The 25030-nt window shown below is 38.8% G+C and overlaps 1 protein-coding gene across 2 annotated transcripts; it reads right to left on the bottom strand.

The window, feature by feature from the left end:
• Positions 1 to 19180: 19180 nt before the first annotated feature.
• LOC135461481 (protein CMSS1-like) lies at positions 19181 to 24911 on the bottom strand. 2 transcript variants are annotated; one of them, XM_064738606.1, is made up of 7 exons: positions 24831 to 24911; positions 23572 to 23714; positions 23048 to 23180; positions 21888 to 22062; positions 21311 to 21374; positions 20760 to 20847; positions 19181 to 19760 (listed from the first exon to the last, which is right to left on the bottom strand). In XM_064738606.1, the coding sequence occupies exons 1-7, from the start codon at positions 24907 to 24909 to the stop codon at positions 19588 to 19590; spliced, it is 855 nt and encodes a 284-aa protein (XP_064594676.1). In that variant the 5' UTR covers positions 24910 to 24911; the 3' UTR covers positions 19181 to 19587. The 2 variants fall into 2 exon arrangements, with proteins under 2 accessions (XP_064594676.1, XP_064594677.1); XM_064738607.1 differs by having other exon boundaries at positions 23572 to 23711; positions 24831 to 24909.
• Between the last annotated feature and the right edge of the window lie 119 nt (positions 24912 to 25030).

Here is a 25030-nt window from a genome sequence, read left to right as displayed (position 1 = left end):
TCGGAAATTAACAGGTCTCAGCCATGTAATGTTCAGTCTATAACGGTAGACCCTAGATCCGGAAATCAGCTCGCGATAGCCTGCTGCATGTAGGCCTATGCATGCATAAGACAGATGACTGTCAGTCTCGCCGAGACATGCACTGGTTTTTGATCAAAGATACCAAATTTTCACCATAGTCTTGTGATGATCAAATGAGGCTTATGTATAGCCGCCATAGCACTATACCAAGTATAGTTTAGATACAGCTTTGGAACATGCACATCCGAACAGTTCACAGTGCCACAAATGGAAGAATGTAATATTGCTCTCGTATTGAGGAGGCCCGGGACAGTCAGAATGTATACTGTTAGGACCTGGCATAGTCTACCCCTACATATCGCATTTGTACTTTCAGTTTGCAGGTGGGAAATAAATCTTCAAGATGAAATGTGAAGTATTCTTTAGTACAGACTACGCATAAATCAGGTAAAAACCTACGTTATACGAAATAAGTCGATAAATTGTTTTTGACGATGGCCAAGTGAGATATATGGTCTGAATTATGCAGATCTATAGACCTGTGATGATTTACAACATGTAGAATAAATATACATTATCACACTTAGCATACATTTGTGTCAACATGTCACATTACCGCATGTTTTTGAAACTGAAGATATAATTTGCAAGACAAGCCACTAACTAAATTTATATTGGGCACAGAGAAAGCAAACCACAAAAAGAAACAAACATGACGATCCGTTGAAAAGCAAGTCTTTTTCACGTTGTATATATACGCTCAAACCAGCAAAGTACGCTCCCTTTCTCTACACCCCATTTCGTCAAAGCTAAAGTTCAACTTTTGTGGTTTAGAAAGTGAGTAAACGCTTGGTTCCATTAAGATGCGGCCCCGGGATATGCATTTTAATTGATTTTATTTTAATTCACCGTGTGTGAGAAAAGGGAAAATATGCATACCTACACGCAGCCTATTCAAAACTATAAACGAAACAATACCAGAGGAATATAACAATATGTATCTAACGGTTAAATACGCCAACGATACACTATACATGCATTCTGTCATAAGTACAAGAAGTCAGTCTTTAGTTTGACTTACGTGAAAGACAACCAATAAATTATGTAAAAGCCTTCAATGGAAAGATTACTGCCAACCATATCATAAACTACCTCTTTGTAGATATATATGTGGCTAAATAAAATGCATTTAAATATTTGCATTCTGTGGTAGACTTTATGTTATCTTACTGATAACACAGGCTGCTGGTGATGTGAACAGGGTTAAGACTTCGATCCGCGCCAGCAGCATATAAAAGACCTCCATAATTTTTGACTTATTGGTTTATATGAGCTGATGACTCGTACCTTGCTCAGTGATATGAGACGGAGCAATGAGTTGAACAATGAATTTGAAAAAAATCAGTATACTTAAACAATGTAAGCCCACTGCATCCATTAAAGCCAAAAGTAATGCCCACATGCCATCCAACTGAAAATCGTCTTCAAAGTGCAAATTAGTTGAAACAAATCACTTTAATCTCTATACAGAATGTTTCTTTTAAGACTTTCCAGGCCTCGCTAATTGCTTGATTTGCGTCATTTATTCCGCCTTTAAAAAGTCACGCGGACTGTGCAGAGTTAACTGTGGGGTTTTACGTGGACATATTGGATACTGCCTGCTGATGTTGAGTTCCATGGATTGTTACGCCGAATTTACAAATCCTCATTATAGCCGCGGCAAAGATGACTGCTCAACAGGCGGCACGAGGGACTCAAGCGATCGATATTTCACAATTGACAGAACCCATGCAGTCTCCGCTCTTGTCTATCAACAGGGACCTTTTTACCGCACGCTGTTGCCCTTGTCTTCACCAAATGAAATTAACACATCCAAGGATACCTGATCCGATAAGCGTAGCTGACCACAACGTGACGTAACTTCACATCACGGGCATTACACTGAGCGCACGAGACTACCAACAGACTGGGGTGGGATAGGCAATCGTTAATTAACTTAAGGTAGATTTATTTGTGATAATTACGAGTGACGAGAATGTGAGGCGCAACAGAGGTGTTCCATGACCAAATGTCTGCCATGCCTGGCCATCTTAAAACATTCCATGTCACCCTGGACTGCGTGGCAATGACCATTCAACCCCCATCTCCAATACTATTACAAAATCATCACACCCACATGTATAAGAGAAGGTAACATTACCACATACATATAATATGTCTGTTGTCTCACAAACTTGCTTTTGTTTCCATTACACAATGAGCTGGGGTTAAGACAGATTATCTTGTCCTTATCCTAATCTTATACATTTTCTTTCTCATATTTATTCAGTTGAGGGGAAGTTAAAACCTGATAGCCTTGCAAGGTGCATTGGTTTCTTTAGTTTGGATTATGCACGGTGTCCTCAGGTTATACACCTAGCCTTTATCTGAGTCAAGTATATTCCTGAATACAACGCAAGCCACGGATGAGCTATGTACATATAGAGATGATATCTATTAAAGTGACGACAGTCTCTTATATTGCTGAATGGTACAATCTCACCTATACCTTTATAATTATATAAAATAAACTTAATCTTTTTTTTCTTTATTGATTATTTTCTGTCTTTCTTTATCTTACATTTTGCTAACCTGGTGTGATGTGGAACAAACAAAAGCACAGCAGATTTGATCTACTGATGGAATTAAGAGCCATTTTTTCCAATGAAAACGAGATAGGCGCAAAGAAGAGTAACCCAAAATATAAAAAGTTGTGTTTTATGTGTAGTAATGTTGACGGCATATCTCTAGACTTACAGATGGTAATGCTATCATTATATTACATAATTTACATTGTGTCAAGTCCGCGTCAGAAAAATGCCACTATACGTTCAAATTGTGCACAGCGTTGCCATAGTCTAAAGTCTAAGATCAACATGTTTCCTTTAATATTCATTGATCTTACTTAAATAAATATTCTTGAATTTCAAATTTGAAAGAAGACGCGTGGTACGTGGATGTTGTGGTGGCAGACTTGTCTGAGGACAATGGCACTGAAAAGTCAGCACGTGTCATCAGAATCTGTGACTTCTTATCCAGGGTTCATTTTACAAACTGCATGTGTTGTGGTGTAGGCTTGGGCCGTTGATGCGCATGCATAAGTTATCACTTGTAACGGAATGCCACCTCGCACTAAGCGTGCCATATACCCTGCCCCTCATGAAACGCTGCTTTTCAAGAAGGGTAGGGAAAAATGACACCTGACCAACCTTTCACAAAAGAGTATTCATTGTCGCTCGTGCAACCCGCCAAAATTACCCATACTGAAAATATGATATTGGAATATACCAAAATAGATATAACCTATTCCGAGTGAGATCTGCATGAGTTCTTTGTCTGGTCAACACAAGCCTGGGTCAATATCTACTGTTTTGGTAGACATCAAGATTCTAACTCAACTTGTTAATTACCATTTGAAAGGTAGCAGACGACACTTGAGTGAAAAGGGTTCAGCTCGCAAGAATACCTCCGTCAGACAGCTCGTCTGTAAGTAATTCGAAGTGAATAGATAATAACTTGTAATTTATACGGAGCGAAGAAAAGATGCGGTTTGGGGGTTGATTTAAGATCCAGATATCATCGGGAATTTCAGTCCAACCTCTTGACAACCGCTGTCGATAGGGACTTATAAACACAAATCCGGTCTAACAAATACGTGGTAGTTTGGTTTATCGGCACCGCAGCATTTTCCTATATTCATGAAATCGGATATGTTGCTCTATCTGGACAACATCGAACAAATGAACTAAGAACAGGTTGTACATACCTGCGGCAATACGTGCGATTTCACCTTTCCTGAACCCATAAATTAAATTGTTGAATCTTATAAGTTATAGGCCTATACAGGCATGAGTATAAAGATTATCCCTGTAGAAGACCCATGAACTGCCTGCTTACATCTTCAGCCATAATTATAGGCTTCCGCAAGGGATGCATTCAAGGACTAAATATACCAATGGTAGATACGGCGAATCGAATAAGTGACATACTGTGCTAAGCCGATGTTAAGCCATCCGCAAAAAAATGGGATTTCGTACATGCGATATCCGACGATTGAGAGTTGTGTCCAGTGTAAAATCACTGTGGGCTGGTCATAAAGACAAAAAGGCCTAACAGAAGTGCATAACCTTGTTAGAATACACAGATGCGACCGCGCCTTTAACGGATAACTTTCGCACAATAAATTGGTACCATAAGATACATGCACCGTCGTGCCTTTTGTCAAACGAAACTTTTGTATTCAAGACTGTCATTTTTTACACTGTCAACTGTCTGAATGACCAAACACTGGATGTTAAATTCAAAGAGATTGGTGATCGCTGTGAGTTCAAGTCCAGTTCACGCTGGCTTCCTCTCCGGCCGTAAGTGGGAAGGTCTTACAGTAACCTGCGGATGGTCGTGGGCTTCCTCCGGGCTCTGACCGGTTTCCTCACACCATAATGTTAGTCGCCGTCGTAAGGTGTGAAACACCAATCAAATATATAAATAAAGCCCTTGGTTGGTCAAGCCGTGTAAGGATTCTCCATGGTTAACAATCAACCCATCACTAAAGGAGTCATCACGAGTTCGAATCCAACCTCCGCTAGTTGGGCTGCGGCTTTACGCCATTCATTCCTTCGGAGAAGTGCCGTAGTTCCCTCAGAGCACTATCCGTAATTTATTTATTGTTTCATCTTAACACATGTCCGAAAAGGGAACTTCCTGTCATGTTATTTCTTGAGTCTGAGGATGGTGGATAGTGTGTAGGTTTTACTTGAAGGGTGACGAATATTTCCTCACAATGTGTTACCTGGTCAAGGACTGCCTTACGAGAGACAGCCACCCAGCCTTCTCCAGGGCGAAGGTGTTAGGACAGTAAGTACAAAATGTCAAGTAGGAAGATCTGTTTTCATACATCGGTGGCAATATGTTATCTATTCATCAACATTCTTGCTCACATACAAAAGCTCATGTGAATAACTAACAACTCAGCAGGCCTAAACACCAGAGCAACTTGGACACAATCACTCACTTGAACTATAAACACACGAGATTACGTATACATATATATATATATATATATATATATATATATATATATATATATATATATATATATATATATATATATATATATATATATATATATATATATGACTAACAATGCACAACGGCTCACTTATAAAAATGGCATAAATGGCAAACCTTGAATCCGTACTGACCCCTAACCGCCATTCGCTGGCATCTAACTTCTATTAAAGCAATTTTGATAAACTAGTATATTTGTCTAAGATTTCAAACAAACAAAAATTTGTGTGACTTATTTTTTGAAAAAAAAAATAGGGTATTTCTTCTCCCTGAAAGAGTGACGGTGGCTGTACATACTGTGTGGGACACCTTCTGGCTCATTAGATGGATTTATCCAGCGGATTCTGGTAAACACTCCAAAGCTCGAATCCAGCTCACCCTGTTTTGGCTTCAACTTTAAATCTAAATCTGACCGCCACATATAAGTGTTAAATGTTCTAGTACGGCAGTAAACACCAATGAAGTAAAAAAAAAAAGTAGTAAGGTATATGCTATGCCTTGTACATCCTTGAATCTTGGACATTTCCTTGTCACTCATTACCCAACCCTATATATCCCCTTACCTCATGCACGTGTACTCTGATCTGGACACTTGACGCCCCCTATTCCCCCGCACCCCCCACCTCCCTCTCAAGAAAAACAAGATCGGTTGTAGTACATAAAGTGTCACCCAATACTCCAGTGTATATCGCGGATGTGCCATTCAGCACCGCGCTTGCTATCCTTATTTCCTTTCACATAAAGGGGCCTCCGTGGCTCAGTTGGTTAGCGCCCTAGCGCAGCGTAATGACCCAGGAGTCTCTCACCAATGCGGTCGCTGTGAGTTCAAGTCCAGCTCATGCTGGCTTCCTCTCCGGTCGTACGTGGGAAGGTCTGACAGCAACCTGCGTATGGTCGTGGGTTTCCCCCGGGCTCTGCCCGGTTTCCACCCAACATAATGCTGGCCGCCGTCGTATAAGTGAAATATTCTTGAGTACGGCGTAAAACACCAATCAAATAAATAAATATAAATAACTTTCACATAAAATAATTGTTGTATTGTACTGTATAAGGACAATTTATGTATTATACCAGTTATTTATGTAAGGACCAGTTATGTATTATATATTTATATTAATGTAAAGAATTATTGTATGATTTTACGTCCACATGCACATATGAAATAAGTGTGCATGCACATATCAGTATCGATTAAGTATTACATAAATATATTGATCTAAAGAATTGGTATGATTCTATGTTCATAGTAACATGTGAATAAATTGTGGTATCAGTTAGGTATAACATGTATATATTAAATTAAAGAACTGTTGTATGTTCGTATGCGTATCAAGTGGATATACACATATTAATTAATTGTGTATTTTTATATACCAGTGTGGTTTTATTTTTAACAATTAAGATGTAGGAACAAGTGTGTATTATTTTGTCATGCTAAATGCGTAAGACTTATTAATAATGATTTATTAGGTACATTGTTGAAATCAGTGCAACCCTGCAGGCCTCGCCTTAAATTGGGTTTGTTTAATCATCAGTAGTCCTGTGGTTACCATGTCTAATCAAACAGTGATTAGAGGTTAGGTCACCATAGGGTACACAACACAAACGTAACCTGAAGGGACAAGTCGTGGTTGACAGCTGTTCTCTGTGTCTTTATAAGGACAGCCAACAGTGAACACTTTACTCACAAACTGGACTGCCCAATAAAGAGAAGAACTAACGGTCAACACGGTGTTTTCCCTTCAGGTAAGTTTGTAGCTCAGCGCGAAAATGATACCTATAATTACACCTCTGTGGTATTAGGTCCATTGACATAGACTTCGAGGACGCATGTATTTATACAACTCTATTATATATTTGATTCTGAACGTATTGTATGTAATATATTCTGATTATGTACTTGTAAAGACTCACTAACTGGACTACCCAATAAAGAGAAGAACTAACGGTGAACACAGTGTTTTTCCTTCAGATTATTATACGGAACACCAACATAATAACCGGAGCGCAGTTCAATCCCCCACCCCACCCCCCGAACCTGTCAACGAGTAGCACGCGAACCGCACGTGTTAGGGTTACCCTACCCGCGTTATAGGTTAGGTCGCACTGCCCTGGGAAATAATCAAGGGAGGCGTTCTGAATATTAGCCCAGTCGTGTATAAATCAACATTTAAATGGAAGTTATCAATTTACTGATTTTTTTAGCAAGCAAGAAACATACCCACATATGAGGGCTATGTAGAAAATTGTTTGCATTAGTGTACCGTAATAGTGTATGATATTGACAACTATAGCATTTAGACAGTATTAAGATCGATAACTAACGTTATCGTCATGAAAGTGTGGGTATTGATAACTATTGCATTAAACATGCATGACAACTCATGCTGGCTTCCTCGCTGGCTGTACGTGAGAAGGTCTGTCAGAAACCTGCGGATGGTCGTGGCTTTCCCCCGGTCTCTGCCCGGTTTCCACCCACCACAATGCTGGCCGCCGTCGTATAAGTGAAATATTCTTAAGTACGGCGTGAAACACTACTCAAATAAATAAAGTAGACAGTCATGAGGGAGTGGGGAAGTGATAACCAATATTATAAAGTCATGAGAGAGCGGGAAAGTGATAACTATAGCATTAGTCATGAGGGAATGGAGAAGTGAATCATTAAAGCAGTCATGATAGTGTACGGTACTGGTGACATAGCGTTAGTCAGTGATCACTTCCCAGTTTGGGCGGAAGTGATAACTAGCATTAGACAGTCGATTACTGTAGCCACAGACAGTCATGAGGGTGTGGGGAAGTGAAAACTAATATTATAGTCTTGACAGTGTAGGCGAATGATAACTATATCATTAAACAGTCATGATACCGTACGATTGTGATGATATAGCATTAGTCTGTCATGAGTTTGGGCGGCAGTGATAACTAGAATTAGACAGTCGTGAGACTGTGGGGAAATGATAACTAACGTTACACAGTCATGAGAGAATAGGGTAGTGATAACTATAGCATTAAGCATGAGTGTATAGAGTTTTGAAGAAATAGCATTAAACAGTTACCCAAATGTGGAAAAAGTGAAAAATAGCATTAGACCACCGTGAGATTGAGGGGAAGTGATAATCAGAATTAAACAGTCGTGAGACTGTGCGGAAGTGATAACTAGCATTACAAAGTCATGACATTATAAAAAGTGCCATGCCATACTTACCCATCAAATACACCACGTATCGTACTAAATATCAGCACTCAAAACGTTGTATCAGGGCTCCAGCTAAATCCAAATGCAAATCGCAGCAACATGCTAGAATCACTCAGTGGATTTCCGATACTTTTTAAATGTGTGATAATTAGCAGATATTATTCAACGTACAAAAACGTAATATCGGTAGGCCTGTCATCCTTGAATTTTCCCATAGTCTGGGGGGGGGGTGGAAACCATCTTATTCTGGGAAGTACTCATAGTCGAAATATTCACAGCAGTGAATAATGCTGGATAATTTCAACTATCGATATCAGTGTATAACATGTCTACCGAATTACAAAACCAAATTAAATTTATTTGACAAGATAAAAGTATATACTGGACGAAACTGGACTGGGGTTCAAAACAGACAGCCATTGTGAGTAGGGGAAGCTTTGTAATCCGACGGGAAGCATACGATGGCGAATGTCTATTCTTATTAAATTTCGGACATTTTTTTGTTTTGTTTTGTTTTTTTGTTACTAGAGTTAAAGAAATACTTGTTGTGTTAATAACATGACGTGTACTTGTAATATATCAAATGCTGGTAAGGACAATGGTGGACAAAGGGTTGACTGTGGGGTAAAGTTTTCAGGAGGATAACGCTCAATACAGCGTTTGTTCTCCTTCTGTACAACATGAGCTTGACACGGTGGCCATCTCACGTTTCATCTAAGCGTGCCTTGAAAATGAAACAAAAGGTAGAGACTTTTTCGACTGACCGCAAGTTTATGCTAACCCCAGAGATACTTGGAAAAAGCCTGAAAAAGATAGAAAACAAACACAGGCTTTAAAATTCTCTGAAAAAAGTTGGTGTGTTTATTTTCTGGCAATCTACCTTTGCAATTCAAGTCAAGCATAGATAAGATATTTTCAGCAAGAAGACAGCTCACGCGACACTCGTATTCTAAAGCGCGAGCGCAGGTTCACGGCGTGTTTACTTATCCTCGACACCGGGCCTTTGGCCTCAAACTGTCAATTGGTTTGAATAGAAATCATCTGGCGGCTATGGTTCAACCAGAGTACATGGGTTCAAGTGACCTACTCTCACTATAGTGCTACCCAACAAGACACAGCCTTTTACCAGTTTTCAAGGCAATAAGGTTGCGCACCTTTCAAGGTTAACCGCTCATGGTGACAAATGTTGGTAATGTCTATCTCATTTGAAAGAGCCGTTGGTGGCAGTATCATAAAATTGTAACGTGTATACCAAAATTTGTTTAAAAAGGAAGCTTTCCTGTCTATTTTTTGAAAAGAATTTATTGTCCGCAACGATCTGCACGTTTCTAAAAGTTATTATTTAACACCACTCTGGATTATAAATTGTTTGTATTAAACAAACTGTGGTGAATTCGACAAAAGTGTTACTTTACTCAACAAATAAGTATGAAAACATGTACTAATGTGCACGGTTAATTTCTAAGGCTACATATACAACAAAATCTTAAAGTACAGGTAAATTCAGGCACCAAGGCATTAAAGTTAAAGTTAAATATTGCATGCATGCTGTCACAATCTGTTTCAAATCCATTTGCAGAAGATCCAAACTAATATTTCTTATTCAGAACAATCCTCATTTTAAAACATTTTCCCTGATGACACAGTTTTACATATAATGCCAGTGTATGTATCAAAATCAAAACAATCCTTATTTTCAAGAAATCCTTGAATAATTTCCCCTGATGACACAGTTTTATACTCAGTGCATTTACAAAATATTCTAGAGAAAAGAAGTCTCGTCGACATTTCTACCAACCACAGTTTTGCATGTGGTATACCATTTGAATACGAACATTTCACGGAGTTTTTATTTGACGGCATGTATTCTTTATCGACCTCGCCTTCTAATTTTCAAAACTACATTGCATGGATGCTGTTTAAAGGGATACACGATCGATTCTGATTGGCTGATGTCCAGGTTATGCCGTGTCTAAGCTTAATTTTAGGTATGGTACATTTATTCAAGCGTGACCAAGGTTGTAAGATTTAACCCAGGAAACCCTATTATCTCCACAGCCAGGCAATCATCGTCCGCTCGACTTTGTATCCCTTTAGCAACAAAATATTGCCCTTTTTCTGTGCTTGCTAATCGGATTTGATGAAACAGGGTCTATAAATACCTTGAAACAATCTGTTGTTTCCGCAGCAGAACAAGATTGTACGAAAAGTGACTTCAAGAAGGTAACATTTCTGCGAAATGTGCCTAGGGAGAAAGCTGGAATGAAACAAATATACTTTCATTATTATGCAGTGTCAGGTGTGGTTCACATAAAAATGATTGGCTGTACACAATGTAAGTGTCGTTTGACAATATCTTTATTTTAAATAGAAGTAGTATGTAACCCTGATAACAATGCGATCAAGCACAGCTGTTACCTGAATTTCAGTTTTGAGTTTCAGGACGATCATGTTTCATTAGAGAGGTCGGGCAAGAGCAACGCAGTGCGTTACCAGTGGAAGCGCAACAATGGTTGCAGTGTCACTTCAGCGCGTCACCTTATACCATACATTCAGTTGTGAATGCAAGGAGCGAGACCACTTGTCTTACACCAGCGTATATGGTGTGATTATATGTAAGTTAAGTTTGGCAGTAATTTGCCTAAGGTCGGAGGTTTACCATGGCCAGTCCTGCTGATTTATTTATTTACTTGATTTTGATTGGTGTTTTAGGCCGTACTCAAAAATATTCAACTTATTATACCTCGGCCAGTATTATGGTGGGAGGAAAACCCATGACCATCCGCAAGTTGCTGACAGAGCTTCACACGTACAACCGGAAAGGAGTATTAATGTGTAGCATGCGTTCGTTTTGGTGACGCTAACTGCTCGCCCATGGAAGGTCCCCGTGCCGTTTTCCTCCATCCGTAAGACTTACCATCATCATACAACTGCTTTGTTATAAGTTGTTGAGTATGCGATGAAAACCATTACTGCATGATTTATTTATTTATTTATTTGACTGGTGTTTTACGCCGTGCTCAAGAATATTTCACTTTATACCACGGCGGCCAGAATTGCCACGAGAAGTCCGCAGGCGAACCATTATGTAGGATTGAAGCCTGTAATCTCATTCTTCAGAAATCCATTAGTTTAAGGATAACACGGCTTATTCGACAGAGCCAGTTGATTATAAATAATAGATAAAACATTTCAATGTATTTTATGATAAAAAATTACTGTAAATCCAATACGAAAGCAAATAGAATACAGATCTACAGAAAGAGCTGTAAAAATAGTATCTGGTGTATGTAATCCGTTACAACACTTAATTAACGACACCTATGTAGGCCTAATATACCATCCAGCGAACATGTCGCCTGCTATACATGTTTTCATACGACAGATAACCACAACAGCTGTAGGCATATGGGTATACTTTATTGACGTCCTCAGGCTATAGGATTTCTGATTGCGGACCAATTCTTAAGTAGAGATATATCAAATGTGAAGAGTAATGCTCCGGCATCTAAATCGTTTTATAATCGTTTAAGACAGCAAGAGGGCACTTAACATGCTCTACTGTCCAGACTGGAATGTTTGTTGAATGCAGACTGAATGCCGCTCGTCAACTGGAGAACGGCGCTGAATACGGATTCGTGATAGTGATCTATAAAACATATGTCAGCTATTGGAAAACATTGTGTATTTAGCGAATGCCATGTTTGATAGCCATATCGTATCCTAGTGATAAAAACTAAACTAAAGTGACATTAACTTCAACAGCAAGAAATTCAATGTACTGAGGAAGCTCAGGTAACAATAAAGTTGCGTGCCGTGAAGCAGTGTACGGCAACGTACATTCCCAACATGTACACGCGTTTGTCGCAAAGGTGCTCAAATCTCAATTTACAAAACTACAAAACTAATTTCGTTTGTTGTCATTAAAACCTGGCGTCATTTGTTTTAAAAAAAACCCCTGTAGATCAGGAAAAACAATTACTTATATTCAATATATTCCTATTTTCAATAATCCCGCTTCATACATATGCACAGAATGCTTCAAATGGATGATAATCCATAAATAGCCAACGTTTGTACACGAAAATGGGAAATTCCAGTCCTTCCAAACACGGAATAAGACGGAAGGTTTTTTTGTCATCTTTAGCTTTAACGCGTTTTCATCATTAGGTTAGATCATGTCCTGGCCATGTCCTGCATATCATGCCGACGCCAAAGCTTAATGATTCTCAATGAAGCATAACGTAAAAGCATGAAACACCAGAAAACACCAGGCATGACACCTCAACCCTCGAAATATTTATAATCTGATACCTTACTGAGGACCAAAGACACCAGATATGACACCTTGATGACCAACACAAAAGACACCAGATATGACACCTCAATCCTCAACGTACTCATATGATGATACCTTTCTGAGGCACAACACCAAAAACACCAGATATGACACCTTAACTTTCGACATATTTATATGGTGATACCTTACTAACGCACATCTTTATATGTTAATGGTATAGTGATACCTTACTGAGTCACAACTCCAAATACACCAGATATCACACCTCAATCCTCAACATATTCATACGGTGATACATTGCTGATGCATAACACCAATGGCACCAGAGATGACATCTCAATCCTCGATATATTCATATACTGGTACCCTACTGAGTTACAGTGTAATGAGCATGACACTTCAGATCTCGACATATTTGTATAGTGGTGCATTAGTCTGGCATAAAGCCAACTACACCAGGCACGACACCTCACGCCCTCGACATATTTGTACAGTGGTGCCTTAGTGAGTGAGTAAGTGAGTGCTTGGGATTTAACGTCGCACTTAACAATTTTTCAGTCCTATGACGACGAAGAGTCCTTATTGGTGCCTTAGTGAGGCATAGAACCAACGACACGACATGACATCTCAACCCTCAACCTATGTATATAGTAGGACTTCACTGAAGCATAACACCAAAGATAATCAGGTACGACATCTCTTTTCGGCAGTGTTATCATCTGTAGTAATACCTGGACAATATATATATATGCTGATGTAATTTACGATACTGAGTAACAAAAATAGGATAAAGAAACTAACACGCCTATTCGAAAAATCTCCGCTTCAAAAATCGTTAGTGTTCTTGACCATAGTTGTAAAAGAAGACCAGTTGTATTGTAACAAAAAGTTTCAGTTGGCGAGATGTAGGAGTCCGGAGTCATCCGTGTATTTACAGAGGTATGTGAGAGTCTGAAGACCCCCATCATTTGCATACAGCGAGATGTGGGATTCCGGAGTGTCCATCTAGCAAGAGGTGACAGAGATGGCAAAAACTATGAGGATCATTCGTGCTGAGAGCAGACCCCGCACAAATCTTAGCCGCAGCGTGAATGGAAATGCTATCGACTGTTACAAATCGAAAATTACACATGTTGCTGTGTTGAAGCGAATCAAATGGTTTGAAATGTGTTGATAAAGTAATACACAATACACTTAAATCGCGATACATCCATCTAATTGCCCGTATCTTTTTACAAGAAGCTTTAAATGCTAATCTATGCATGCCCGAACAGTCCAATTCAGTTTTTGTAAAAGCTACCCATGAAATATTCCTTTGGTAAAATGAGCAAAGTTTCCTTTTCGTCGTTGACATCTGAAAATCCGATAACACGGAGAGTCCTGTTTCAAAGCAATGTATAATTTAGTACGTTCAGATGCTCACGAGAATTGTCCATGGCGTGTCACATACTCGGCTTTGACAAAAAATCTACGAGGAGAAACCAAAGATCTACAACCCGTGGTATTTTTGAGGAAATCCCAACACAAAACTTAAAATATGTATTTCTGCTCATAAGTTTAACTATGGGCTTTAAGCCCATAGAATGCAAAACACTTGTGTTTTACACCGTTCTCAAGAATATTTCACTTATACGACGATGGCTAGCATTATTGTGGGAGGAAACCGGGCAGACCCGGGCGGAAACCAACGACCATATGCAGGTTGCTGACAGACATTCCCACGTACGGCTGGAGAGGAAGGCAGCATGAGCTGGATTTGAACTCACAGCGACCGCATTGATAAGAGGCTCCTGGGTCATTACGCTGGGCTAGCGCGCTAATCAACTGAGCCACGGAGGCTCCGATTGATTTTTAACGTGGTATTCAAAAGTATCAGTGGACTGAGACAAAACAGTTCACGTAAATTTAAAGCTAGTGGTGAAAATCAATATTTTCGCAAATTGTTTCCTACATGGAGATGCCCTAGGCATAAGATGGCCGAAACTGGTCGTAATATATGAAGTGAATCACGGTAAATTATCCAGGCGGGTGTCAAGCTATATGTGGTTCCTGAATACCTTATATTATTTCACAGATAATACATTATAATGAATTATTTATTATTCTGTTGTCATATGTTAAGAGAGCTTTTGCATATATATCGACAACTGGTAAATCTGCAGACTGAAGTAATCTTGGTACATATGGCATATTTTACTCCAAATGCACAACGTATTACCTTATGGTGATGTTTCGCCTTCCTTATCTGTAGTGCGGCCTAATGGTTTAGACAGATTTTAAATATAACCGAGCCTATGTGTTCCGAAATGGTTGGATAAGGTTGACAGCCTGATATGCAATAGAACGCAATCAATATACTAGTATACCAAGTCCAAAATGTGGAAATATTATGTGTGACTCATTTAATCATGAAGGTTCACAAATGTTTTGCTTGAGTTTGATTAATGTGTTATATAATTCAGTAATCCCTCATAGGCCTATATATTAGGTCTGCCATTTTGAGGTGAGAAAATAATTAATTTGGAAACCACTGAAGCAATTACGTAAGCACTGAGAAAGCCGCAACAGTAAAGCCATGGCAATTACGCAAAACAGACATATCACCATGGGGTGAGCAGCTCTGATCTGGAATTGGCATGTTGTATCTATCACGGGTGGCCTTGTGGGAAGCCTTTTAGCTTAGTGATGCCACTGAACGCTTATTAAGCTGGGATAATATTCCATTCTAGGCATCCTGCTCGCCAAGCCTACATCCCCATACCTGTAAAACATATCAGTGACGTGTATATACATTCATACCTCGCTTAACTCTACCTGTACGTCACAAGAACGGTCAGTCTCGAAATATATTTAATTATTGAAAGGTAATTCATCCCTGGGGAGAGAACAGGATGCATCTAATATTCGTTCTAGATATCACTTGTACGAATATGGGCACGCCATTTATTAGTGCTACTGTTTCACCACAGAACGTGTGCTACTGTTTCACCAAAGAAAGTGTGTCATTTAGTCGAGTTTCACTATGGCTTATCAAATAAAAGAGAAAGTGAGGCAAAATTCTTAAACACATCTATGTTTCATTACATGCACTTATACCTAAAACACATAGAAAAATGGTGTTGCAATAGTTTACGCTGGCTGTATATACGGTATAGGTCTGTATATATATTCCACAGACGAATTTGATATTTATTGCAACAAAAACCGGTTTGTTATTTACCATCATATGTTTGAACAATTATAGGCACAGTCCTATAAGAAAACATGGCTTTAACGACATTCACATGAAATCTGACGCGTCAAAATGAAGTTTCGTTTTGACAAGCTGACTCTTCCATTTCCCAAACAGATGGAAGCTTATAGATGTACATTCGGGTTAAGATATAACTCAGTCCCACCGCTCCTTATAAACCGGTCATGCAGCTGCTAGTTTCAATACAGGTGCTAATACAGGGCATGCAACAATGGTAGAGGGATTAAACACTAGTTTTAGTTGAACATCATCACTTCTTAAACACAGTTGTGAAAAAAACAAGTATAGCCCCGCATTTACCGAGTTTTCTCGACGCACTGTAACTTTGCCGTTCACGATAACCAGGTTTGTGGTTCAGGGTGCATAAATCTATACAGAATGTCGACCCAGAGATTTGTTCTGTTTGTCACTCTGTTCTCTTATCGTATAACACATCTGACTACAGATTAGCGTACCTTTCCAAAGAGATTCGCCTGAGGTCATAGCTGACAGTAAATTCTAGATTATAAGCAGGTTTGAAGGTCTAATCCACTATGACTTCAGCTGTCATACCATTTTAGAGAAACTAACCCATCGCTCTTTCGGAGAAGAGACCTGGTCCGTGTCGTTATCTGATAAGGCCAGATTTGTTCCCGAACAAACCACATGAATTTCCAGTACTAGATTCTTATCGGCATGTTATCAGGGGAAATTGAATTCGTCCTTCAAGCGTCTGGGAATTTACTCGCATTTTGTTCATCGACTTAGATTATAGCAAGCGCTACTTGTGTGAAAAGAAAACAAGCCGATTGGTATCGTTTCAAGAGGACAGAAAATCCTCCTTCGAGTATCCCTTCTTTTCTCGACTAACAATAGGAGTATCGCGTAGGAGAGAAAAGACTGTTATTATGCTGTACACAGCAAGGTACGAATTACCTTGTATTGTTCAGTGCAAGATGGTGCAAGGATTTGACAAGCATGAACAAGGTAAAAATAACACGAACCATATAGGCTGATACGACGATTAACAAAGCCTGCCGGAAACTCAAGTCTAGAAGAGTGTCACTGGAAACGAACGCTGATAGTCATCTCATCACATTCCGTCCCTACAAGAATCGTCTTCTGTCAGTCTAAATCACCGGAACAAGTTTATCGCACAAATTGCTTGGTTCAAATCTCCGACGAGTTAGCCGAATTTGAGGAAATTCGAAACGGAATAAAGATGAAGTTTCTTGTCTAATGTTGTCCATGAAGAAATTAAAGTTATCAGTCTCTTATTCGCCAGCGCAAGGGTTGAAAGTTGGTACAAAAACGAGGAATTCAAACCCAACATTAAATCAAGGTTCGAGTATGTGACTATAGTAAGTTCAGGTCAAGGACGTGGTTTGCTTTACACCTTACCTGTCGTCTACTTGGGAGGCAAGTACTTAGTATAATAAAGAACTCAAGGTATAGCCATATTACACGCGTGACCGACAAAAAACCACCCAACACATACACATATTATAGATTATGTCCCAAATAATGAACAATCCGACAAAATACATGTAAGATTAGAAAACGGTCAATATTAAGACTAGTCATTTGAATTAAGCCATTTCCTGAGTGGTCATTCCGCCCCAGGGCTGACGTGACTGGCAGTAACTTCTATTGTTTGTCCCATGAAACTGGCCGGGAACAACCTATACCTCATAAAGCCGGTGTTGGTATTCAGCTCTCTTAACTTAGGAACTTAGACCTGAGGTCTGATTTCAAATAAGTCTTATTCCTATGAGTATTAAATTTATAATTATTTATTTGATTGGAGTTTTACGCCGTGCTCAGGAATATTTCTCTTATACAACAGCGGCCAGGATTATGGTGGGAGGAAAGTGGGCAGAGGCTTGGGGAAGCTGACGACGATTTGAAGGTTGTTGCCAGACCTTCCCACCTACGACTGTTGATGAAGCCAGCCTGTATTACATTTATACGACGGTGATCATATGGTTTATGAGTGGAGCAAAAAAGAGTATTTCTAGACCTCTAATATATTGCAAATAAAATCAATGCATTTTTTTTTTACCTAATTCTGCTTAAGCCATTGGGCTCGTGGGTATGTAATTTGCTACTATTTAAGAATTTACATGAACAGTTAGAATAGAACTGTAACTTTAATAAGCTGTCATATTTCACCGGTTACATGTGACCATTTGCAAATTATCACACCGTGGTCGCTGCTCTGGTTTTACTCTCTGTGCTGCAAGTCCATTATATCGTTTCGTGGGGTTTCGATTATAAAACAGCTACAAACCGCATCATCTACAGAAAATCTGACTAAAGAGAAGTTAATTGTTCATGCAGTCCTTCAAACTACTTTTCAGATATCTCCATTTTAATATTGTCTTAATACTTAAGTGTGGCATTACCTATTTGCTCGTTCGATTATACATTACACCATGTCCAAGAATATTTCGCTGATATCATGACCATCGGGGTTAAAGATTGAGGTAAAAGTTGAGTGAGTGAGTGCTTGGGGTTTAACGTCGTACTTAAAACTGATTAAGTCATATAATGACGAAGGAGTCCTTAGAGTGCATGTAATTAGCCTTCTTGTTGCAGTCCGGCTTTCCATCGCTCTTTTATCTAGTGCTACTTCACTGAGACGACTTACCGAAGCCAAGTAAGCCACCCCACCCAAGCCATTATACTGATACGGGTCAATCAGTCGTTGCACTTCACCTTAATGCTGAACACCAAGCAAGGAAGCTAAAACTTCCTCTTTTAAAGTCTTTCCACCGGGCTTCGTCCGGTTTCCTCCCACCATAATCTTGGCCGCCGTCGTATAAGAGAAATATTCTTGAGTACGACGTAAAACACCAATAAAATAAAATAAATAAATGAATAAATTTTAAACTCTTAGGTGTGACTCACGAAATGTTCACTCGACTTCCGTTAGTATCCTAACATGAGCGAGAGTTTCTTCGGATTCCTCCAACCATAATACTGGCCAACCTGATATAAGTGAAATATTCTTGAGTACAGCGCCAAAAAACCCCAAAAAACAATCAAATAAATAAATGAATAAATAATTTGTGGGAGCTAAAATCGACTCAGCAGTTCGTTTGATCAATGGCTACAAGCATTACCGCATCTAGTATCAATGTGGTTGTCTCAACTCGTAAAAGAGAAATACTGGTACCGGTACTGTTTAAACATCAGGTCGGCTACTGATTATCTTTGAGGGGACGTTCAAACCAGATGGTGAAACTTTGTTGGTACATTGTATATATCAGGAAAAAAATTTGTAAATGTAAGCGAGATAATATTGAAAAAGAAACAGATGACATTTTCATGAAATAATTATTATATTTCTCTCAGTGTTTCAAACCCACTTACTGTTTGTTGTCAACACAGAATACTGCATAAGTCATAAGTCACAATATGTACTATATCTAACAGGATGAAGTGAATGATTTGCCGTACAAGTGGAGAAAATAACACTGTTATCACAAGTATCAGAAAGATGATTCTTGACACATGGCATCGTCATCTGTCACCAGTCGTTACACAGTTTGTAGACTGACCGACTCTTCTGGGGGATAGATTTGGAGGGTTACACTTTACATTTCCTCTCATCTAAACATGACTGCGATGGCCAGCAGTTTCATCTTTTAACCCTCCAATAATCTTAGTGCTTCTGTTCTTCCTGCAGATTGCTGTGTAGTGTGCAAGTAACACTGCTGAGAGATGAGGTCACATAAGGTACAGTGTACAGGCGTTGTTTCTGACATGTGGGAAGATGTGCTCGCGGAATAGTTCCATGAGATCCTGTCTTAGTTCAGGAATATCCATCAGAGTCTTCAACTTAACATTCCTCCAGTTCCAGTCTAGCACAACAGCACTTGTTCTAGACAGGTGAAGATGACCTGAAATAACAAAGACAAGTGCCAATCTGAATAGGTGGGGTCAAAGAAACAGCTGTAAGTACACATGTACCAGTTGACATATTCTGAAAAGAAAAGTTCATAGTTCATGTCGACAGGCAGTTGTACCAAACCTCTACCTAACCACTTCTAAGTGTTATCTGAATATTGATTTATCTGACTGGTATTATATCTAGCTAAAGAAAATTTCCCTTTTAATACAAGAATGGATCAGAGGAAGGGTATCGTAGCCTAGGTAAATAAGTGTTCAGTTCACCACGTACATAACATGCCTCCTGACATAACGCCACTGCAAACATCAAAGTTGGAAAAGTTGAATGATATCCTTAATGAATGTTTCAGTGCTAAAAGTAATATTGTATCACCTTAATTTGCCTCTAAAATTTTTTGAATGATTTATTTCTTTGACTGGTGTTTTACGCTGGACTCAAAAATGTTCCACTTATACGACGGTGGCCAGCATTATGGTGGGAGGAAACTGGGCAACCCATGATGGGATGAGACTGAAAACCATGAGCTTCCACAGGTTGCTAGAAGACCTAAAATTTTATGAGCAAATATGGTAATACATGTAGCTGACCACAGATATAAATAATACTATGCATGTCAGGCCCCAAGATATAGCCCTAAACTATTCAGCATGTGCAAGAAAGCAACACAGAATCTATATACCCATTCATCTCTATTAAAAATTTGATTCCAAGCTAGTTCATTGTGTAAAGTTGGACTAAGTTTTAATAAATCAAACAACAAAAGCTATAAATTACTATGAAGGTAATTATTACTTATATCTGCAGCAACCATGTCCTTTGTTTTAGGACAAGATTTCTACATGAATGTGATCAAGATAACAACTATTCTAAACAAATTAATACAATATGTATGAGGTTTTAATTCTTCTATAGTCAGGTCATAACTGACATAAAATACCTATAGTTGTTCAAGCGTACTGGAATATGTGTACTTTCCAATGATACTCACCTGTATCAAGTAACTTTTTTATTCTGTTTGGAGTCCCAATTCCCAAATGTATTACAGTCTTCTTTAAGAAATTCTGTTGCTCTTCAAGCTTAAAGAAGGGGAAGAAAACTTAATAAGTGCTTATCAAAACTAACATGATTTGTGTTTATTCATCAAAGGTGTCACTGGTAGAAACAGCATCTGGTCAACTGAACACATAAGTCATAAGTTCTACATCAAATTGTTAAAAGCAGCTACACACACACAGAAAAAAGAACACTTTTATTATTTTTATAAAGGTGAAATGTCAGAATTTCTTTCACTGATAATTGTGACATCTCACTGGCAAAAGTTAGATATCACTTTTGTTATAATACACCCTGATGACATAACGTCAAAAACAAGCATTCTGTTTAATGACGTTCCATCCAAGCTGATGTGGATTATCAATTTCAACTATCATTCAAAAAATATTTATGATATTCAACCTTCATTGTGCAATATCTTCTATATAATAAACGTAATAAAAATATAAATAATAAAATAATAAGGTATAAGAATATGATACATACCTTTGCATGTTTTGCAAACAGTTTTGCTAATTTGCCTTTGTTATCTCTAAAGTCAGAAACCTGTCTGCCAAATGAAGAAGAAAAAAAAACATTACGTAAAAGATTACTGAAGCTATATATAATAACATAATGTAAATCGTTTCAGTTTAAATAAAACACTGCCTTAAAACACTGTTACAGTTTGATTTACCTACTACAAGGTCCTTCTGGGGCCACCGTGTCTCAGTTGGTTAGCACGCTAGCGCAGCGTAGTGACCCAGGAGCCTCTCACCAATGCCGCTGCTGCAAACTCAAGCCCAGCTCATGCTGGCTTCCTCTCTAGCCATACGTGGAAAAGTCTGGCAGCAACCTGAGGATGGTTATGAGTTTCCCCCGAGCTCTGCCTGGTTTCCTCCCACCATAATGCTGGCCATCGTCGTATAAGTGAAATATTCTTGAGTACGGCGTAAAACACCAATCAAATAAATAAAGAAATACAAGGTCCTTCTATCATGTCCTTTCCACTGATGTATATGTGAGGCACAGAATGAATTGAATGTGATTAATCAACAAACAACACCACATCTCTCCCAGGTACCTGACAAGGTCCACAGATCTTATGGCAGAGCTGGCTATCAACAGCACCAAAGGAGAGCCAGGGTCAGGCTCAGTCTTATCTCCCTTCTTCACCATCTTGCTCCATTTGGGTAAAATCATTTTTAAGTAAGGTGAAGTCTCTAGATTTTCTGTGTTTGATTTTCCAAAATGTGAATCTGAAAGTGAGAAGATACATAACAGTGCATATTCGAACTCACAGACAGTTCATGAGCCAAAATGCAGATGTCACTTATTACATACATAACCTTGCCTAATGGTATGTGCTTCATGTCACTACCCCAATGAAACTTTGAACATTCACATACGTATCTGAGCAAGTAACAACGGCTGAGAAAAGGTTTGTCCCTGGAAGTTTTTATTTACATTTCTGTTCAACAAAGTATAATTCAACAAACTGACAAAAGTGATACACCCAGTGAGACTGTGGTGGGTATAATTAGGCAACATTATTTCTGTCAATGAACAAATGTCTGTTAGAGCATCCCTGACAAAGCCAGATTTACATGATGAGAACGGTACTACAACCACTAATCAAATATATTCTAACATAAGTATACTGTCAACTAGTTGTTCTCCCAATCTTAAAAAGAGAATACATCAATATCAATACTGTTTTGTAATGACTTGAATTTCAACTTGTCTAAGCCAACAAATTACCGCTGGATTTATAGACACTCACATGCCTATCACAGTGCAGTACCCATATTTTGTCAAACATGAAAAATAACACACCATGCAGGTGTACAGCTAGGCTAAATATATACCACAATATTGTTCAGACCAAATCTCGATAAATACTAAAATGGCCTTACAAGGTAAACCTATTTGGCTTTTAGTCCAAGGGAAATAACTTTTACACTGAGCACACTAAGGGGAGATAATCCGAAAATGCCTCAATGTGTACTGCCTTACTGGGCACTGTCTAGGAGGCCTATCCTAGATCCACTTTACACTCAGTTAAACTCTTAAACACAATGTATATATCAGTAATAAAAGTCCTAGAGGTAGAAACCAAAACCTTTGCATACGCTACAGCAAGTAAAACATACAATGAACAATTGAACAACTTCAGTTACAGCTGATGTCTGGAGAGAAGCCACCTAGATAAATTAGAAACAAGCAAATTGCTGGCCAACACACCTGCATTCAGTTGCATTTCATCCCATTCAACCTGTGAGAGTTTCCCTTGAAACTGTTTCTCAATCACTGACAGCATATCTTGAGGCCTTCCAGCTGAAGGTGGGTTTTCTTTTATATCTTCTGTGATTCTCTTCTACAATTGAAACGAAGGTTTGATTTGTTTTGTGAATTTCTGAAATATTTAATTGTAGCGGTAAATTTACGATTTACATGATTCAATACCATGCCCATGTAACCGAGAGAAAATCAATGCCCTTCACCAGGTACCTCACAGACCTTAAAAGCAGCAACTAACACAGAGTAATTTGTATGACATCATACCACCAGACTGGTCGAGGGTCAATCTTCCGACACAAGGATAAAACTTTGGCGAAATGGGGTACGCAACAATAAATACTTTTTGGTAGCATGTGCAACATTAATAAATTAAGATTTCTGGTTTAGTGATAAATGTTTAAGATTTCAGGAAAAGACACCCAGGTGACCTCTGGGAACAATACATTGAGTTCAGTCAAATTTCATACTCGTCTTCTCTTCTTCTGTTTCTTCATTTCAGGAGCTTTTTCTGTAGCTTGTGCTGGACTGTCAGAGCCATCATCCAGACTACGCTGATTGTCTTCTGATGGAGATATTCGCTGCTTCTTCATGGAGGGGGAATAATCGTCTGCTGTGAAAGAGAAATAATTATTAGCCACTACTAGTTATCATATTTACTATAATCTCTTTGACACGTCTATATATACATCAATCTTGATGTTTCTTGCTTTTATGTGTGAGATGAGCATATCAAGGAAGACTACTACACGTGGCAGGTATGTGCATCTGAATATGGATCTATGACATTTTCTCATCATAATTTCTACAATTATGACATTTACCCATAGTACATCACACAGAAATGCATAGTGCCAGTAATAATATAGTCATGAATAATATTGCCAATACTGAAATGTATGATAATGCCAACAATATAATACACACCTAACCTTTATAACCCCATGAATAAAACATCTCCCCTTCTAATTTGGCTACCCCCCAAAAACACACTTGATGGAGTACCATAACCAATGATTTTATTTATCTATTCGATTGATGCTTTATGCTGTACTCAAGAATATTTCACTTATACGACAGTGGTTGGCATTAAGGTGGGAAGAAACCTGGAGAAACCTACAACCATCTGCTGAACGCTGGCAGACCTTGCCACATATGGCCGGAGAGGAAGTCAGAACCAGCTGGCCTTGATCTCACAGTGACCCCAATTGTTGAGAGGCTCCTGGGTAATTGCGCTGAGATGGCAGAGTCCCCCTATGTAACCAATGGGATTTCTCCACAAACAAGAGGTTGGGGTCAAGGTCAAGGGGCAAAATCAGCACGTGAACACAGTAACTTGGTCTTCACAACTCCAAAAAAATATACCATGGAATATGTACTACGGAAATACTACAATTTTAAGAATTTTACAGATATTTGCTAAAAGGTAAACATGGAACTCATGGTCAACGGGCAGTTGTGAAGACTAGAGTGACCCTACTGTGAGTCAATGAGCTCCTTCTCACATGTTCTTTGTGCAAAGCTGCTTCTTCAATCAACTGACGTCACTTTAAAACGTGACACCGCCCTCAAGTTTAAAATTCCCTGGCCCACGTACCATACAGTGCTCAATTTTCGACATATGAACGGCACAACTGATGCACTAGATTTAAATCCACGCAAAATAAAAAAAAAATCGGTCACAGGACTGAATACATTCATACAAAATACTCTTTCTTAATCGCTGTACCTTCTGACAATGATGAATGATCGGATAATTCATCAGTTTTATCTCCTAACCACCATTCCTCGCCTAAATCGTCTGCCATTTTGAAATTCTACACAGAGTAAGTTCTCGAAACATTGTTTCGTACCTAACACACAAATACATGTCAATAATCACATTCTAAGGGATATCTGTTTCAATACATAAACACTCTGTGGAAACTA

This window comes from Liolophura sinensis, chromosome 1 (assembly GCF_032854445.1).
Source record: "Liolophura sinensis isolate JHLJ2023 chromosome 1, CUHK_Ljap_v2, whole genome shotgun sequence".
In the NCBI taxonomy this organism is placed as follows: Eukaryota; Metazoa; Mollusca; class Polyplacophora; order Chitonida; family Chitonidae; genus Liolophura; species Liolophura sinensis.
The sequence above is the reverse complement of the archived record's forward strand: the minus strand, read 5'-3'. Positions and strand labels throughout refer to the sequence as shown.

Excerpts from the sequence above, each read along its gene's own strand:
- LOC135461481 (XM_064738606.1), bottom strand. The coding sequence starts at position 24,909 with ATGGCAGACGATTTAGGCGAGGAATGGTGGTTAGGAGATAAAACTGAT. Across the intron at positions 23,715-24,830 it reads TCATTCATCATTGTCAGAAG|CAGACGATTATTCCCCCTCC; the intron begins GTACAGCGATTA and ends TCTCTTTCACAG. Across the intron at positions 23,181-23,571 it reads AACAGAAGAAGAGAAGACGA|AAGAGAATCACAGAAGATAT; the intron begins GTATGAAATTTG and ends TTTCAATTGTAG.